The 18,923-nt window shown below is 38.6% G+C and overlaps 1 protein-coding gene across 1 annotated transcript in view; it reads right to left on the bottom strand.

Moving 5' to 3' along the window:
* Positions 1-952: 952 nt before the first annotated feature.
* cltca (clathrin, heavy chain a (Hc)) overlaps positions 953-18,923 on the bottom strand; it is a 31,494-nt gene continuing 13,523 nt past the window's right edge. The window contains exons 4-30 of the mRNA XM_088321768.1: positions 18,651-18,812; positions 18,450-18,563; positions 18,191-18,364; positions 16,014-16,211; positions 14,859-15,059; positions 14,619-14,771; positions 14,409-14,531; positions 14,162-14,299; positions 13,911-14,075; positions 13,656-13,836; positions 12,617-12,780; positions 11,624-11,749; positions 11,408-11,550; positions 11,080-11,314; positions 10,753-10,875; positions 10,538-10,683; positions 9,747-9,930; positions 9,468-9,660; positions 8,022-8,179; positions 7,662-7,934; positions 7,252-7,569; positions 6,882-7,013; positions 6,417-6,527; positions 6,174-6,344; positions 5,858-6,079; positions 3,161-3,236; positions 953-1,994 (exon numbers count right to left, since the gene is read on the bottom strand). Of these exons, the coding sequence (XP_088177894.1) occupies positions 1,858-1,994; positions 3,161-3,236; positions 5,858-6,079; positions 6,174-6,344; positions 6,417-6,527; positions 6,882-7,013; positions 7,252-7,569; positions 7,662-7,934; positions 8,022-8,179; positions 9,468-9,660; positions 9,747-9,930; positions 10,538-10,683; positions 10,753-10,875; positions 11,080-11,314; positions 11,408-11,550; positions 11,624-11,749; positions 12,617-12,780; positions 13,656-13,836; positions 13,911-14,075; positions 14,162-14,299; positions 14,409-14,531; positions 14,619-14,771; positions 14,859-15,059; positions 16,014-16,211; positions 18,191-18,364; positions 18,450-18,563; positions 18,651-18,812 (4,521 nt within the window). The 3' untranslated portion in view covers positions 953-1,857. The remainder of the gene's footprint in view (positions 1,995-3,160; positions 3,237-5,857; positions 6,080-6,173; positions 6,345-6,416; positions 6,528-6,881; positions 7,014-7,251; positions 7,570-7,661; positions 7,935-8,021; positions 8,180-9,467; positions 9,661-9,746; positions 9,931-10,537; positions 10,684-10,752; positions 10,876-11,079; positions 11,315-11,407; positions 11,551-11,623; positions 11,750-12,616; positions 12,781-13,655; positions 13,837-13,910; positions 14,076-14,161; positions 14,300-14,408; positions 14,532-14,618; positions 14,772-14,858; positions 15,060-16,013; positions 16,212-18,190; positions 18,365-18,449; positions 18,564-18,650; positions 18,813-18,923) is intronic.

Here is an 18,923-nt window from a genome sequence, read left to right as displayed (position 1 = left end):
AATTTTTTTTCTATTTTATCATTTTATTTAAAACAAAGAAATATGGTAGTAAAACAAATTATTGTTGTTGTGTTCTAAAAAAGAAACAAGAATTCTAAAATGACAGCAAAATATACACCAAAATAAATCAACATTTATTAACTCTTGAGCCACGGTAACCGCAGAAAATTAAAAAAAAAAAAAAAGTCATTTTAAGCAATATGATTATTTCAGCTAAAAAAAAACAACTACATGAAACTAGTTTATTTAGTTTATTCATTATCCATTATCTGTTATCGGTCAGTTAATAATACGCTACAAAGCCTAGGACTCTCACTCCCAGCCAAAAGGCCAAGCTAAGGTGATATAGTAACGGGTAAATCGTCTGGGGTAGGCCACCCCAGCACAGCATACAGCAACATCTTTATCATATGCAGTGTCCCTTTAACTAGCCAAACCAATGAAGTAAAACATTTCTTTTTAAACATTTAAATTCTCTGAATTCAAGTTTGCATGTATATGCACTTTGTTACTCATGCAGTAGTACTCATTTGGGATTACTAATTTTAGAACTGTACCTAGCATGTCAAGTAAAAACCCAGATTTAATCACACCCTATGCTAAGTATGTGTGATCATTTTACACATTTGTTTTGACTGTGACATCATTGTCGCCATGGACCAATCATGTTGCAGTTCTTGGATTCCCAAGCCCCTTAGGCCTGGTCTGTTTTGAAAACCTTGAAAATTTCATAAAAAGGGTTTAAGGGAGGGCCTTAACACATTGTTTTTTTTAAGAATCTGAAGGCTTCTTCGTTTCCTTGCAAATTCAAAATCAATTGATGCCCTCTTCTTAATTTGTCTAAAGTCTCTGCTAAGGTTTGGTCAATATGCTACAAATGTTGTGGGGTCTAGAGGCTCATCTATATGATGTGCTGTACACTTAAAAACGCTCGATAAAAGACAAAACTACATTTGACAAACCAGTAGCCTTTATTTTTTAGAAGTGGAAAACAAGACCGCTGTTTTATTCCTGATTATGCACAATCAAGTATCATAAGTGCACAATTTCCATGAGGATAATTTAGCCAGTATTATAAATTCAAAATGGATTTTATGATTTTCTGTATAAACGAAAACTTTGATTTATATATATATATATAATCTACATATACTTCAAATCACCTCAAGTCCTGTGACAATTCTGAACCATATTTTTTGAATTTCCACAGTGACCCATACTAAAGTGCAGAAACAAACTGCATCATAAAGAGGGGTGGGTCATGTGTCTGCTTTCCTCCAAAATGGAAATGGTCCCCGTGTCAAGAGCGCATTTAAAGCACATCGGCATGTTTTCTAGATGTACAATGTCCTGCATAGACTGAAAAGAGTCATCAGAAAATACTTTTAATATCCGGCTCTCGAGACTTATGGGGATGATGTAGTGTTTCTGATCTGTGGTGGTCACGTGATGGAATATACAAAATTAAATGCAGTTTACAGTCAGGGAGCTGTTCTCACACAAGCAAACGGGTAGAGGGCCTAGCGTTATTTCCACTGAAGTGCAAATCGGAAGCGTTAAACCTGAGAAGAGAGCTAGCTCTTCCGCCACCGCGACCCCCCGCCCACTCTATTGTACATAAACCACAACGAAGAAATTGATCTAGTCAATATGGAATGTGAGGAAATTACTCTTTTGTGATTAAATCTTTGAAAACAAGAGTCCTTCATGAAAAGCTTTTTAAGGGTGAAAAGTACAAAAAAAGGGAGCATATCTCTGCATGATCCTGAAGGTGCTCCGACTCGAGGACAGGGTGACATGATGACGGCCTGCAGAAGGTCTTGGGTCCGCATGTAGACAGAAAAGGTGGCGAGGTCTTTACATGCCGTAGCCGAAGCCGGGCGCGGGGGCTGGCTGACCGTAAGCGGCAGCCGGCGCCTGGTAGCCGTAACCGTAAGCCTGCTGGGGGGGCACGGGCACGCTGGGACCCGCTGTCAACATCAGCTGGGGTGTACCTGCAAAAAGAGGAAGATTGGGATGTACATTAGGGCAGCATCCATTAGTCGACAAAAATCGATAATGGAGATAGTTGACCGTCGGGGTTTGTCAAACTTTCTCAATACCAAATTCAAGCACTTTCAAGGCCAATTTTCCAAATCACAAGGAAGAAATCCAGCACGGATAAATAGAACTTTTATTGTTGTCGTTGACTGAAATAAAATCGCCATCTTGCTGCATCACATACTTTGTGCTAGTTTGAGCTGTTCTATGTGATCTACGATTTTGGGTTGCTATAATCGGACACAAATTCTACATGATCATCAAATCACCTCGAGTTTTGTAGCGTTTTTTTTTTTTACTTACACTGCTGTTTAATTCAGATGTGTAAATTGAGGACTTTATGTGTGGGTGAAAAAGAAGAAAAACTGGGAGTACTTAGGCTCAACCGATAAGGGTTTTTCAGGGTCGATACAGATAATCGATAATTGGAACCAATGTTAATTTGCTGTAAAAGCTTAAAAAATGGTGTGAACATTTTTTTTAAAAATGCAAAAAGAAATATTTGTTATAAATTCAAATAAAAGTTTAGTAGTGCTCTGAAACCTTTTACAGTAAATATATTAGAATTTAAACAAAATTAACATGACAACTAAGTGTGGTATTCCTCTGCAGTCTCCAAAAACCGCACAACACACTATATCGGAAGTGTGTCTTACTTTGCAAACCGTAGTTAAATTTTAAATTCAAATCAAACATTTGTTTACACTGGGAAATCCAATAAAACCAGGGTCTGATTCACAATGCTTTTCTGGTTACAGTGATCATTTAACATCTACAAAAAATGAACACACTTTAAAATAAGGCTACAAGGGCACACTATAAACATTCTAGATAAAGCCCACTTGTATACAACTAGTCGCGGTTGTATATATTTTAGCGTTTGGCGACATTGGATCACTTCCAGTACTGTAATTGGTAAGTCTGTTCCGTTTTTAATATCAGACACCTGCAAATGAGATTGCGTAGGCGCTCAGGGGAGGGCTTTCAGAACAAGTTTAGCATTTCTTATGAGGTCTGAGTTATCCCCTGTTCTTCTGCAAAGTTTAAAATCCATTGATGTCTTCTTTCTTTTTTGAGTGGCTACTAAACTATAAACAATGATGATGATGAAGACCGTTACCATAGACAATGGGTTGCGTCTCTGTGGCCTGTTCCTCTTCTTTTCTTAGCGATTCTGAAGTTTCAAGCTTGTCCACCTATCAAAGCCCAAAAAATGCTTGGATGTAAAATTCAAACTGGTAACGTTGCAAACAAATGTTAATGCCGACAAGTACCGTTTCACATTAAGTATGGCCCGATTGTAGTACATCCAATTGAGTTCACCTTAAGTGTAAAGGATGCTTAACGAGAATGGCACCGTACCCAAAACCAAAGGTGTTTTGTGTGACTGCTTCGAGGATAAGGAAGTTGATCAATTAAAATAAAAAATAACTATCGGAAATAGTCATAAAAGCGTAAGAAAAAAAAGCAACCACCAGTGTCGACTGGTAATCAAAAAGCAACCATGTCACATGCTTGTGTCATTCATCCGACTTAAATAGGAACCACATACACCTTTCATGCAGTTTGCAGCAACACTGTTGCAAAATTAATTCAGATAGTCTCACAAAATTATTAAATCAATTGTGATTAAGTTCTTGGTTTTCAGTGATGCAATTAAAAAAAAATTCTGGAATTATTACAAATCAAATGAAACATTTTTTATTATTTTAACATTGCTGGTTATGACCTTGAGCCCATTAGTATACTCTTTCATGATATACTAATGTAGTTATTCTTCGTCTAAGACTGTTTACGTTTCAATTTCGCTACTTTACAGATTTGCATTGTGCTCTGCATTCTAATTGGCTAAACAGAATCCCCACTGTTCATTTGATGGTACAGTACTTTTTTTTCAAAGAAAAAAAAAAACAGTTTATACACTAATTTTGTTTAGTTAAATGCTTCAGCCTGTAAAAATGGGTTGTTATCTGGTTTCATTGTATAATAATTGTAAAAAATAAATACACACCGTCTCTCCAAGCTCTATACAACAAAATATTTAAAATACCTCAGTTAAATTTGTAATCAATCCAGTAAATGTTTATCTTGTTTTTCTGGAATGCAATAAAAATAAAGATCTACACAATGCCTATCAGTCAGCTCTGTAAAAGTTAAATGATCACATTCATCACTTCAGCTGAGTTAGAGGAGGTTGACATACTATGTCAAGCACAAGGGTTGCCTGTCAAATACTAAATAGTCAATTGAAATAACAGTTGATATTCTAAATTGAACCAAGACATCTCTTTTTAATTTAAATATGAATAAAGTAATAATTTATTGATTGTGTAAATGAGTCACTGGGACCATTGATGCTTGGCCTTAGGGGAAGAATATCTCTAGATTCATCAAAAGTCCATATTCAAAGGCAGCACTTACTCATAAAAAATTTATTTTAAAGCACCTTTCAGGACATCCAGGGTCACGATTCACAGAATATAAAACAATTTAAAAAAATAAAGAAAACAATCAATAAATGCAAAATAAAAATAAATTATAGTTAAAAGGGAGCATAAGAGGCAGTTTATTAAGGATAGGCAAGTCTGGAGATTTTGGTTTTTAGTCCAGATTTAAAAACAGTCCTTTCCAGTTACTAAATTTGGATATGTTATAATTTGGTGCATAGTAGTAATTTCACAAATATCTTATTTATTCATGTATAAATTTTGTTTTCTTTTTTCCTCAGCTCGAACTGCCATTGAATGTAATGAGTATCAGACCTGGGTCACGGCAATGAGAGTACACAAACGTAACCACTGGAATCCCGGTAGAGGACAAATGAAAAGGCATCAGATTTCATCACAATATTTTTACTCACGGTACCAGAGACAAGTAACAAATTGTGTGATAATGAAATAAAGTCTAATGCCTTTTTTTGTACATCACCTGTATCACTAGTGGTCCAGTGGTTCAGATCAAAGTTGGGTGTAGCTTTCACTGCTGCCACCCAGGTTAAATTTTCGTTGCAACCAATGTGTGCAATTATATTTTCCGACTAATGTACCATTGCACAATGCGGTAGAACCTCGTATATAATTCGCACCCAAACTTGAGTTCTTTTTTGGGTAAAAAAAAAAAAGCGTGATATAAACGAATATGGTATATTTTCTGATATGCCGATTGTAAGTTCCTTGTATCAAGTATTTTTTTAAAATTCCTCTTACGTTTGTGTTTTAGTATCCTATTTTTATGATGCAATTTGTCCCGGAGCAGTTGAAAATCGGTAGCGATATCTAGTCTAAAATACTTTGTGTGAGTTTATGTAGGGCAATAGTGAGCAAAAATATTGTTAATACCACAAAGGTAAAGAAGATGGCACCAACGAGCATATGCAGAATTAAACTGGCACACATGAGATGCCACAATATGAACATTTTTTTGTAGTAAGGAATAAAACATGCATAAGAAAGTCTCCGGCCTTCACAGCCATTTCCTAACAATCATGATTCCTGCAATGGCGAACATTTTGCGGTTGAAATTAAAACCATGCGTCTTAAAGGCTGCACTCAAACAACAATGGGCGTTCACCTGATCAGTAATTGAGTCAACCTGCAAGAGAAGGTGTCCAAAATTGAATATATGTTGAATATAAGGGCCATTCATTGGTCAAAAATTAGACTTGAGCATCATGTTGGTTGTAACCTCTCCGAGAAATATGGATATGTCAATGACATATTTGTGCTATATGCCTAATAATGAGGGAAAATGGCCTTGTTTTACTTAAAAGTTAGAATGTGGAAAATTCAAGAGAAACACTACACCTACATGTCCCTACCTTAGTGAGGTGTTCTCTCATGACCTGAATAAAGTACGGCATCGAAAAGTCCATGATGTTGTGCCTCCAAGAGGTCTCCAGCACCACGTCGGGCCGCAGCAGATCATAACAAGAGAACAAGCATGCGGCAAAACACTCTTTCTTGTTTTCCTGCAGGAACCAAGACAACAGCTCCTCAGCTAGCTCTGTATCTTTCGACTCTGCCGCATATTGCATTGCGTCCTGTGAAAAGCACACGGCAAATGTTTGTTAGCACCCGATTCAAAAATTGTTTAGGTAGGGGAAAACAGGTCCTTTCGACTTCAGAGAAAAGCACCTTGTAAAGCCTGTCTTTCTTACAGAGCTCCACACTCTGTTTCCAGCGATTGTTGCCCTTGAAAAGGTAAGCGGCAATTCTTCTGAACTCAATCAGCTCATGCTTCTCTAATCGCTGTGCTAGTGTGATGTTGTCAAAGTTGTCGTAGGCGTCTATTGATGTTCTCAAAGCCTGAAGGATTCGAAATACAATTATTGAATTGTAATATTTTGAGAGGGGGGGATCTGACAAAGTAGTGTTTACCTGATAGTCCTCTTCTGTGATGAAGAGGTTGTTAAGTGCTTCATTGACCGACTTGTTATTGTGGTTCTGCACTGAGCGCAGATAGGGCTTAACCAGTGGCAACTGTTTCACCTATAAAAAGAACTTATTAGTACGTCCAATCAAATCAACAGGTAATGCTGTCAAAAGGGGTATATACACTGAACAATAATAGGGTGAAGTTTAAGCATTATACTTCCCCTTTGATCTATTGAAGAATGTATACCACAATTGTTGGTGACTGTAAAATAATGCATGTTTTAACATAACATTTTGTTCAGGGATGACAATGTTAAAAAAAATAAAAATCACTTAAAAACTGATTTGAATCCTCATGTATCTTTAGTCATCAAAAACAGAACATAAACATCTGTCATTTGCTTTTCATGTATGGTGTCTAACATTTTTCAATAACCATTTTGTAATGTGAAAAAGCTCAAAAAATACCTTGCTGAAGAAGTTGACAGCTCGAGAGTGGTCCAGTCTTGGTGAAAGCACGATGAGCAAATCATTTAATAACAAGGGCTTGAACTCCAAATAAAATTGGATGGCTTTGTAGTATAATTCAACATTGGCCACCTGTAATAGAACGAAAATGTAATGCCTGGATTACAATTACATCATAATTAAATAAAACCATTTGGCATTGGCACAATCTATAAATGGAATTCGGTGTCTGTGCACATTTTTAAACATGCATGAGCATGAGGAACCTTTTCCTTCCCATTTTACCAGATAATCGGAATACAAATAATGCATTTTGTTTACATTCACCCCAACAAAAAAGTTCACTATTTAACACCTTCAGAACATGTACCTTGGTGACAATGTCTTTGAACTGTCCTTCCTTCCAAGCGTCTGTTGGGTGGTTCATCATTGTGATAATAGCGTTGTCGTACTCCTCGTACTTGTCATAAAGGAACACCAGCTCAGCCCATAAGTGCGCTTGCTCCGCGGCTCTGAGGACCTTGGGAATATTCACACGGGACCAGAACAGCTCCAAGTGCTCCCTCATCTTCTGCGGTTTGAACTTGGAGTAAAGGATAGCAAGTTCTGTGAACATGCCCATGTGTGCGCGCTCCAGGCCAAGAGCTGCCTCTAGCATGGTGATCAACTCCTCAAAGTAGCCACGGTCCTGAAGGAGAAGGACACTTTAAGTTCAACTGGGGTGCTGATAAATTTATGATATGAGGGTGCAAAATGAAATAATTTGGAAATCACGCATACTTGGTAGTAATTGATCAGTTCTTCCAGCTCGTCCGCGTGCACGACAATGTGGAGGCCGCACATCTGAGCCAATCTGAACTCTTGTCCATCTACGCAAGCAAAGCAGACCTCCTTCCAGGTACGGGTGCTGTTGGCCTTACGGGCGCCGTCTACTGCAGCCTGGTACTCTCCGAGGTGCACCAGTGTTGAAGCCAGTCGACCAAAGTTGGAAACGTTGTTGTATAACAGTTTAGCAGCCTCGTACATCTTTTCATCGTAGCAGCGGTCGCCAACCTATGAGATTATAAAGAAAAATAGTCACTAACGTTTGAGTTTGAAGCAGGCTGTGCAACACGTTAACTCACAACTAGCACAGCTTACCTGCTGAATGTGCGCATTGTTGGGCCCGTTGATGAACTCTTCCAGCTCAGCTAGGCGATTAGTCTTAGCCAAGGCAAATATCAGCTCTGTCTCCACATAGGATTCACGGGCTTTCTTGCGGGCCATTTGGAGGAATTTGACCAAGTCCTCCCAGTTACCTTCACAGAAAACGGCTAATTTTAGTATTTGGTTTACACATTAGACTTCACGTTCCAAAATAAATTGAGACTCAAAAATTCATGGTCAATATGTTTTTCTGATTGTTAAACAATAATCAAGTGGTCCCAAACAACAGCCCGACTCCACATTTGGTCCAGCCCCCTGAACAATACTAGAGAACATGGGGGGTATAAAAACAAAGCAATTTTATATATATATATATATATATATATATATATATATATATATATATATATATATAAAAAAAAAAAAAAAAAAAAGGAACACAAGGCCGGGGTGTGCTTTTTGGTTTTAACAGGATTTGGACCTGGGTTGTGGTGGTGAAAGCAACCCTAACCCTTACCACTGGACTACATATGAAAAGGCATTCGGCATTGTCTCGTTATCACACCATCTTTAGTCACGTACCAGAGTTGAATGTGAATTTTGTCGATAATGACTCGTAACAGTGTAATAATCAGGGATCAGAATGGAGATTTTCATTTTCAGCTGAAATAGCCAGGGTCCAGGAATAAAGCAGGGCAACAATGCGGCCAATTTTTCTAACGGCCGCCAGGATGCGCCAGAGCAATAAAGGAAAGAGTGAGACAGTCGGATTTTGAATTTGTTTGCTACGCAAGAGAAAAAGTGAAAAAGTCGGAATGCCTTTGGGGTTCAAAAACAGCGGAAATCCGCGGATCCGCGGAAAATTCTGATCCCTGAATAATGAAATAAAATATACTGCCATAATACCACTGGTGGTCCATTTCCTTGACAATTAAGCTGATCATGGACCTACAAAGACTGCATAGCACAACAAGAAGTTTACATGCTATGGCCATTTTTCTGTGAAGAACCCATAACGTGTTACTTGGTTATTATTTATTTAACAAATAATTTTATCAATTTTCTGACTTTTTTTGTAAAGAATCTAGAGAGAGCTAGTTCCATTTTATTTATTTAATAGTGTTACTTTTAATTTTTTGACTTATGTTTTGTGAAGAATACAGAAGCGTTATTTGATTTTGGCTTTCTCTGAAACAATACAGTTTTACATTTGGGCACTGCTGGATTTGTCACACTTTTTCTGTTACAAACTGCCCTTCATCACTCAAGGGAAAAGTTAGGAAGCCATCACAGGAAAGTTTGGGGATCCCTGCAATAACCTGAAACCACAAATGTGGACCCTTTCAAATAACAGTCTTGTCTTTGTCTACCAGATTGAGTCATACATAAGGATCACTCGATGATGAGGTTTGCCCAATACATGTAGACAATTGCCCTTACCACTCTTATCGGCAGCTTGCACCACCTCCATGTAAGCAGAAGGGTCATCAGCTTTAATGTACGAGTCTATTGCCTCTTTGACCAGACCCTTTTGGAGCTGTGCCTTAGCAAGCTGGCTCCACACTGCAGGTTCATTGCAGCGCTCTGCGAACTCATAGGCCCGGTCCAAGTTGCTAATGTGTTCAATCAACACCTACAGACAAGAAATATGAAGTACGTACGTTAAAAAAAGACTGCATATTCGATCTATAAAACAATCTCTACAAAAATGCATCTCACCTGCACGGCCGAGGTGTTGACATCAAACTTTTTGAAAATGGCAAAAGCCTCCTCAAATAGCTCATTGCTGATGGCGATATTGGCGATATCGGGAGCGTCGTAGTTATCTAGTCTGTTGATGTACTCCATAACACGTGTGCGGTCCGCTTTGATCGCAGTCAAGATCAACAGGTTTTGTAGATTTCTACAGATAACCGCCAAACACAAAATTATTTGTCCTTTCCATTTGTGGAATTTTAAAGGGGCTAAACACAATGGAAGCTTGAAGGCTTATTCAAAACACACTTAACGGATCTGCTTCATATAACATATCCAAATACATATCCGCTGGAAGTTCATTGCTCGCCAGCACTTTCAAAAGGTGCGCAAATTTATTTGGGGAAACGTAAAAAGCTCAAATAAATTTCTCCATCCTTTTTGTGGTTTGCGTTGGTGTTTGGACTGTACTGAAAGAAGGCCTCTTCTTACTTTTAGCCTTTTGCATGATTGTTGAAAGTTGGTTGAACATTTCTCTATGCAGTGTAGTATATGCTACACTAACAAATAAAAACAAAATAACATGGGGACGAGCATGACATTCTCCACTACTCCCCGGCTTTGAACAGCTTTGCTAAAAGATAACGACAGCGGCACGGTGGAAAAAAAGTATGAAGGCTCTTTGAACTTAGTTGGTTATGGTTAACATATAATAGAGAAAATGTTTATACTTTAAGTTTTTCAAAACTTTTAGGATGCTACATCCAACTTTAAAATAACAGAAATAAAGACTATTAAAAGCCATCAAGACACACCTGTGTTCACTGAAGACAGAGTTGTCCAAAACAATCTTCTCCAGTAGCTCAATGAGCTCGTTGGGTAAATCAGCAGTCATGAAGGCCTTAACTGTGACAGACACCTCTTCTGGGTCCTGCGTCTCTGACAGTGCTGTCTGCACCACCTGAGAGACATCAAAAGCCCATAAAGCTCTAGATAACACTCATCGTCAGGTGAATATCTGTGTGACTACCTGATCGATAAGTGGTCGTCTGTAAGGGTTGGTCTCCAGCAGCACGCTAGCCCAGAGTTCAGGATCTTTGCGACGCACCAGGTAACGAGACAAGCTCTTAAACAGCGAGTTTTCGTTGCAGACCTGCGTACAAATAAGAGTCTTAAAAAGGAGTCTTAAGCAAAAAGCGCAAAAGAATTAGCACTGAATACATTTGCATAATAATGGCATTATCCCCCTCAAAGTGAAATTAAGATGGAATACATATTAAGAAAAGAGAATAATAAACACAATCTATACAAATGGGAACAGAAAAATAATAATGCTAATAAAGAAATTCAACCTTACATTAATGAGCTCTTGGTCACACTGGCCCCTCTCATAAGCCACGCAGGCTAGGTGTGGGTCTCTCTTTTCACAGTACTTTCCCACCACACGGCTGTCGTAGAATGGGTTCTCTCTCAGGAAGCGTTCAGGGTTGTTGTTGCTATCAATGTAGATCTTGGCCAGGGCATTATGGGTAGCTGGCTCCTCACAGCCTTCGTGTATGCGAGATTCCAACCACGGCAGCAGAAGCTTCAGCCTTTTAAATGTCACGCACACACACAAACATAAATGAAAACTAAATCCACTGGCCGTTTACTGAGAGATTTTACCGTAGCTTGAACTACTTTACCTGTTCCTCTTTTCCACTTCAGCCACAAGTTCATCAGTTGAAAATTGTCCCCTGACTACCAAAATCAAACTCTTAATGACATCCTCTGAGCAGTCCACATCTAAGAGGCCGCCCACCACCACAGGCAGACGACTTGGGTTAACCTAAAACACATACAAAGTTCAGTGTAAGACTTGAGTCCTGAAAATTAATTATTTAAGTATTTACTAAAATTACCTTCTGAACATAGATCTCAATGTACTTCTGGAGGTTGTTGCGGTACAGGTACAGGACTAGGTCGTGGACAAAGTCGAAGCGATCGCAGACGATGATGAGTGGCAGCTGATCGGTCAATTTAGCTTCCTGTCCAAGAAAGGAAAAATATGTCAATGTGTTCTGTTTTCCCACTACATTTATTTCTGTAAAGTTATCACATTTCTTTTGTTTCCCCAAAACTTAGATATTTCAATTGAACACATCTGATGCTTGTCAATGTATAGCAGCTATAGTTCTTGATAAAGGAGCAATGCTAGACCTTGTAGAATGAACTGTTGTGCACTGAGACATTGCACCCATCCACATGGGATAGACTAACACGTTATTTACAATTTGTATAATCCAATTATCTGCAGATTTGAAGCTCAACCTACAGACTATGTATTGTTTACTAACACCACAACTAAGAAGTACACAAGCACGGACATCTGGGGCAAAGTATGGATTTAAGTGGATGACAATATACATGTCTATACAAATCCCAATTTCAACCCTTTGCCTCAAATAAAGTGCAATCATAAAATAGTAGGAGATACTTTGTGGAAAAAAAATATTTACCTGATTAATGTCCTACCATTCCAAGGACAGAAAAAGAAAAGCACATGAATTCACTGTTTAAACAAATTACTTTTTTAAGAGCAACAAAAAAGCCAGGTAAAAATAAAGAGTTACTGAGAATGTTAAAATACAGTTAACCCTATAATACAAATAAAGAGCAGTCTCGACATAATGCATTTGAAAATGCACTGTAAAATAGCTATTTATGAGACATGTTTCTTTATCTTTTGCTGGAAAAAAAGGCTGCTAAGTGATTAATAGATATGTCAAAAAAATTACAGGTCAAGGTGCCAATGTTTATTATTTGGGGGAAAACACTTAGGGTTATGATTATGGAAGAGCAGAAGGAACTATAAAAGATCAATCGAGTTTATTTTTGAAAAATTGCGGTGTTACCTTCAGAAAATTCTTGACACGCTCCGGATCATAACAGTTGCTCTCTCGACAGATGCGCTCCACTTCCTTAATCTGGCCTGTCTTGCAAGCAGCCTGGATGTATTTGAAGTGGACCTCGGGATCTTGGCTGAAGTTGACAATGGAGCCCAAGAAGTAGAAGAGACCTTAAATACCCAAAAAAATGAATCAACGTGAGAACCAGGGAGTCAAACCTAAAAATACAAAATAAATCCCAAAAAAAAGCAAATAAGGAGTTGAAATTATTTAAAAAACAATCTATCAATCTACTGCAATCCCCTGTAATGTTTTGTGCATACTTAATTGGTTTCTTGTTTTTGTCACTCTGAGGTTTGTGTTTTTCCTTGCCCACGTGTCGCTTTCAGATCAGGGGATGGTGTAATTGTGGCTTGGGCAATCCTTTGGGACTCTCTATGCTTAGAGCTATACAAAAATTGCGACTGGACTTGTCCTGCTTTTTGCTGTGGTGGAATTGCTAAATTTAAGTGGGGGGCGGGGTTACACTCAACACTTATTTGTCAAAGTCAGTTCAATGTTGTTCATAAATATGAATTGTATTCATAACACAACCACTATTAACTTAGAATGACCATAAAAAGTAAAAAACATTGAACTGTAAGTGTATGATTGCTGAAAAACGCATCCGTGTAAATAACTTTTTTTCTAGTGCATTAATTCCCCAATTCGAGCCATTATTTTCATTGGTTGATATAACCAAATATGGACCATGAATCGGAGAGGACATGGGTCATTCTAATCATCTCCTGGCCTACCAAAAAGGAAAACTTGATCAGTTCTAAAAAGCTTGTTGCACTTAGGGTAAGTGGACAGCAGAGGCAGTTTTTTACTTGTAACTTCTCACAAGATTGTAAAAACATTTTTTAAATTATTATAAATAATAGCCCTTTCTTATGTAAGTATTCAAGACCAACTCCAAAATTAATTATCTGGAACATGTGATAGAGTCCCAAAGTGTTAATGAAATGGATGTGACATGGGACCCTCAAGTGCATGAGCTCACCTTCAAAGCTCTTGAAGGATTCAAAGAGCTCTGTGAGAGACTGTGTGGTGAGCTGCTCATGGTACTTGGAGGCCACCTGCACGCATATTTGCAGATTCTGCCGAATGTTGGCCGACAGCATGGCCCGGAGACACTCCAAAGAGTCTTCCACGGACAAAGATCCAAAATAGTTCACTAGCCACTGCAATTTGAAATAGAATAAGTTTGCAAAATATCGAAAAACAGTTTTGAAATTACAAGTTGCAATGGTTCTACCTCAGGATTGAGAAGATGTGTATGCACCACAGCACGCTTGATGTCATACAGGTCAGTGTAGTGTTCCAATGCCCTTTGCAGTAAACCTGCCTTTTCACAAAGTTGGGCAATGTGTGCTCGGTCATAGTTGGTGAACATTTGGTTGCCCAGGATGGCATCTGCAACCTTAAAAACGGTAATGCAAAATAGGGGAAGTTCAGTGCTTCCTAAAGGTAAGAACTAACAGCACGCATGGATTCATGTCCATTTACCTGAGGGGCATGCATTAGGTTCATCTCCAGCAGCCGGGTCTGCAGAGGTCCCTCTGATGGTCTGTTGTTCTTTAGCGCATCCAGTAGGAATGAGGTGCATTGCTGGATCAGATTATAGTCCATGAACACATCCACAATCTAAAAAAAAAGATGGGGATGAAAAGATTACCAGTACTCCTATAGTCGATCACGGAGCACACATCATTAAAGAATTATGTAGTCAATTTATTATTGCATACTATCGAACCTGAGTGATATCAGCCAGAGGCTCTTCATCTTGAACCAACATCTGCGCAAACTGTAGCCCTTGCTCTGGGTTGATTCGCATTACATTCCTTAGAAGAAATATCCAGTCTGGAGTGTAGCCAACCTGGTCGAGGATGGGAGAATTGTCAAAAGGTTTTATGATCAGCATTTTAGTAAGGTCATTTTAATTAAATTAGCTAGCAAAACATACCTTCTTTGCATAAAGGACAATCTTGGGGAACTGGCCAGTCTCCGCAAAACACTGAATGACCTTGTTCGGGACATTGGCTCGAAGGTAGACACTTAGTGCTAAGGTGGGATCCACTGCCTTCACCAGGTCCCCTAGCTCTTCAGAGCACTCCAACTAAAAATAACCATAAGACAGTAAACACCATGTAATGGATTTTAATCAAAGAATTTCCTCAGACAAATTTAGTCAAACATGAATTACCTTGTCTTCTTTGAGCCACTTCTCCAAAAGTTGTTTTCTTCCCTGCTGGAGGACAGGCCTGCAAAGCTCCAGAGATTCAAATTTGTTGAGCTGGCCCTGGTCCAACAAGATCCCAAAGTATTGCAGCAGAGGGGACGTCTGCCCTGTTTGGGTAGGCACGCCCTGAAAGCGGCGGATCGTGTCCGGGGTCCGCAAAATACCCTTACCAGAAGAAAATTTCAGATTAATTAAAATACCAAAATTAACGTTCACTCAGTTTCAATAAATTGCTATTTGTCTCTACTTTCTTACATTTCAATCTAATTTCCCTGGATGTTTCATTCATAACTTTGAATAGTATTTGTCCACCTATCGACTGAAAATTTTAAGTTAGCGTTCATTTATTTAAAAAGCTAATTCCCATCTTAATTTGAATTGTAAACCATGACCGTTCTAAATACAGCACAGTGGTGCTTGACAATATAAGGTGTGAAGATTGTTTATCACTGGAATTTTTCTCCATTCGGGTATCCCAATTTAACATTTAAAGGAAAAACACATCCAGACAACAGAGACATATTGTCTGAAGCCTTTTGTGGGCACACCAACACCAGGGCCACCATAACGTGCCAAAATACACTTGCTGCTCAAGTCTGAAATTTAGAGGTACGGAGAGCGCCATGAATCCGCACTTTCGCTTGGCACAGATCTTCCTCGGTTGGGCATGCTTAGGAGAGGTGGTCCTGCAATTGTGCCCAGCCATGGGAGGATATGCCAGGTGAAACATAACCATACGTAGCGAGCAACTACAACCAAACCTTAAATATAAACGCACACATTTCTTTAATATGCTCTAGCACTGATGATGACAAAACAACAGCCAGCCTATTAAGACAAGTTCTTATTCTTACATTAATCAAAGCGATCACGTATTGTATTGGAGGCAACTGGGACGTTTCAAACTTCTGCCAACAGATGGCAGACTAAACATACGTAGCAGTGGCTTGTCAAACCAGTCAAACGTTAAAAGATTACCATATGAAAGCAAATCAATAGTGAACATGAATAAACAATTAACTAGCTGATGCTGTGGGGGAAAAAATACAATTGTAATACTGGGGCTTTGTAATTTTTGCCAGACAAACTTAAGTATGGCCAATTACTGACAAAGAATACCTTTGGTGCGTTGGCAGCCACCTTGGCGGCCTCTGAGTAGTTGCCAGCTGCAAACAGGTTATTAAATTTGCGAGCAAAGAGCTCCTCAGCCCCAGCAAGGTTGTTACGGACAGCCAAACGCAGAGCCAGATCCGGATTCTGCAGCACATTGGTGATGTATGGTATGATGTTTTCTTCCTCCACACAAACTGACAGCACCTGTATTACGTTGACATGGTAAGAACAATTTTAGGTCTCACATAAGTTTCTCTTTTACAAGGTCTAAAGAAATTGGCAAAAGTAAAACACATATTTGCAAAAGTTTAAGTGTCCTAAACATTTGAAAAAGCCTAAACCTGCCTGTAGAAAGATTTGTAAAATACAAGGTTTAATTTTTCATTTACATTCATTTTACTTTAGGTACGTCTTGGGACTTTAAGCAAATTTTACAAGAATGTTAAGGGGTTAAACAGAACCATCTTTACTGGCCACATTTTTAGCTTACCTTGCAAGTATATGGCAAATACCCTAAATGTGTTCTAAAGCAAACATAGCTTAATCTCAATGCAAGTCACAATAAATTTGTATCTGATCCTGGGCATTGGAATCTAAATAACAATCAATTCTGAGTTGTTCTGTGTCACACACATATTTTCTAAGCTTTTTGGCATTTAAATGAAACAGGACTTTAAACAAGTACTATGAAGGGGGTTGGGTGGGACGTTTAGATGAGGGACGTTGGCCCTCTACAAACAAGCTCTGCAGGTCAGACCATTGATTACTATAGCCAATGCAACCTTATTCCTCTACAGCGTTGTGAAAGACTACTTACCAATAAACGTTTAATTTTGGTTATCGCTGCCAAAGGGGGGCCAACTTGCTTTTATGTTCAGGAGACAACTACTTTTACACATAGGTTGATTTTTTTTTTTTTAGTGCATTAATAAATGGAATCAACATTTCCAATCTAGATTTTCTATTTCCCTGAGCTGTTTCTTTGCTATATAAAATGTGTGCGTGATATATGTGGAGAAAAAAAACAGAAATCAGGAAGGAAGCAAACTTTCTCAAAGCAGTGTGAATGGAGGCTCTTTACATTAATTCGATCCAAAAGTCAATGAATGAGACATTTAAAAAAAGTACTTCAATCAATGTGAACAGGATGCTTGGTGCATGAGTTTGAATCAGGCTACCAAAATTACTGTCAACTAGAGGTGAGATTAGGCCTAAAAAATCCAGCCCGACCCAACCCGAGTCGCGGGTATATAAACTCAAACCCGCTGGATTAGACTATTTGATGAACCGAGCCCCAAGTAAACCCGAAGCTTTACTTTGGCTGTGCATACTTCAGTGCCGTGGTGTGCGCTTCGGCTGAAGTACGTAGCTTGGGGTTTAACTGACGCGGTGTCCCACAAATCAAGTGTGCACTTCGAAGTGCAGCCCCAAAATGAACGTTTCGGTACTGAACGAAAATAAAATCACATTCTGCAGATTGCAAGCTGCAAATCACAAGATAATTGGCCAAAAGGCAGAAAGAGTTTGTAAAGCTTGTAAGCTATTGGCCAGAAAGGATGTCTGACTTAAGCAACGTAGAGGCGGAAAGAGGATTCTGTGCATCTATTATGACACAGAGGATGAAGATTTATCAGGATTTAGTTATTTGGAGTTAAACTAATAGTTTGGTAAGCGAGAGAGAGAAGCCTGACTTAATGATTGAAATTTTAAGACTAAAAGATCTTACATCTACTGTCAACCTCTATCAAGTAAACTGGAATTAAGAAAAAAAAAGCAATCTACTACCCCCCCATTTGTTGCAATTGTAAACATTGCTAGACACCCATTAGTAGTTTACTGCCTCAACATATAGCCAGGACTGTCCCTGCATTCAGATCAGTTTTCTTCTTTTCCCTCAATTATTTATAAATTGCATAGCCTAGCTGGAATATTCCTAATCAGCTATCTGGATCATGTTCTCATTTCGGTTGCAGCCTTGCAACGGACAGTAGGAAACAACATACAACCCCAGGAGTGAAACATTACACTACTTAAATCATTTAAACTGCTGTCCAACAAAAGTTTAAAGTTTAAAGATGACGCCGATTACTTGATTGGCAAAAAATAATGGATAAAATAAAAACTTAGCAAAAAAAGAAAATATTTCAATTACATAATTATATTACTTATGCATTGACAAGTACCTGCCCCTTCCTGTTGACCCCAATGATGCCCGATGTTGCCTCATGAGGAGCCGTGACAAAGATGGTCTCTCCACTAATGCGGTTCATATAGATGCAGGTGCCAGTTTCCAAGTCATACAGGTGAATGTATCCATATTTAGTGATGAGGAAAACGACATCCTGCTTTGAGCTTATCTGATAGAAAGTATTTTTAAAAAAAGGTGAACAGAAGAAACAACGGTATGACTTCAAATTTGAATGTTTGATAATTGGTACACACCTGCATTGCGACAGGGAAGTCATTTTGAGCTTCTGGCGGGAAGAAAACATCCACTGCTTTCTTTGGGAAAGGTTGGTTGCCACTTGGTGGGGTTCCCACTTCGATGATGTGCAACTACAATGGTTACAAAAATTATTGATTTTTTAAATTAAATTGGAAACACAAAAACCACTGATATCTATTATCTCTATGCTTATTAACCTTTCCACCAGCTTGACTTCTGACAGCAAAGCAGAAAAGGGTCGACTCTTCAGTGTTTCCCTCCATCTTGAACTGGGCAAAGCTGGCAGCATGTCCTTCAATGGGTTGAGAAACTTTTCGATCCACAGAATACAATTGCATGGCTCCCACCACCCGATTTTGCTGTTTAGGATGGAAACAAATCAAAAATTAATATGTTTGTGACCAACAATATACTACCATGATTTATTTTTAAGATGCAAAATTCAGAACACGTTTTTTGGAAAATGGTTT

Source organism: Urocampus carinirostris, chromosome 17 (genome assembly GCF_059441175.1).
Source record: "Urocampus carinirostris isolate Australia breed hairy pipefish chromosome 17, RoL_Ucar_1.0, whole genome shotgun sequence".
NCBI lineage: Eukaryota > Metazoa > Chordata > Actinopteri > Syngnathiformes > Syngnathidae > Urocampus > Urocampus carinirostris.
The sequence above is the reverse complement of the archived record's forward strand: the minus strand, read 5'-3'. Positions and strand labels throughout refer to the sequence as shown.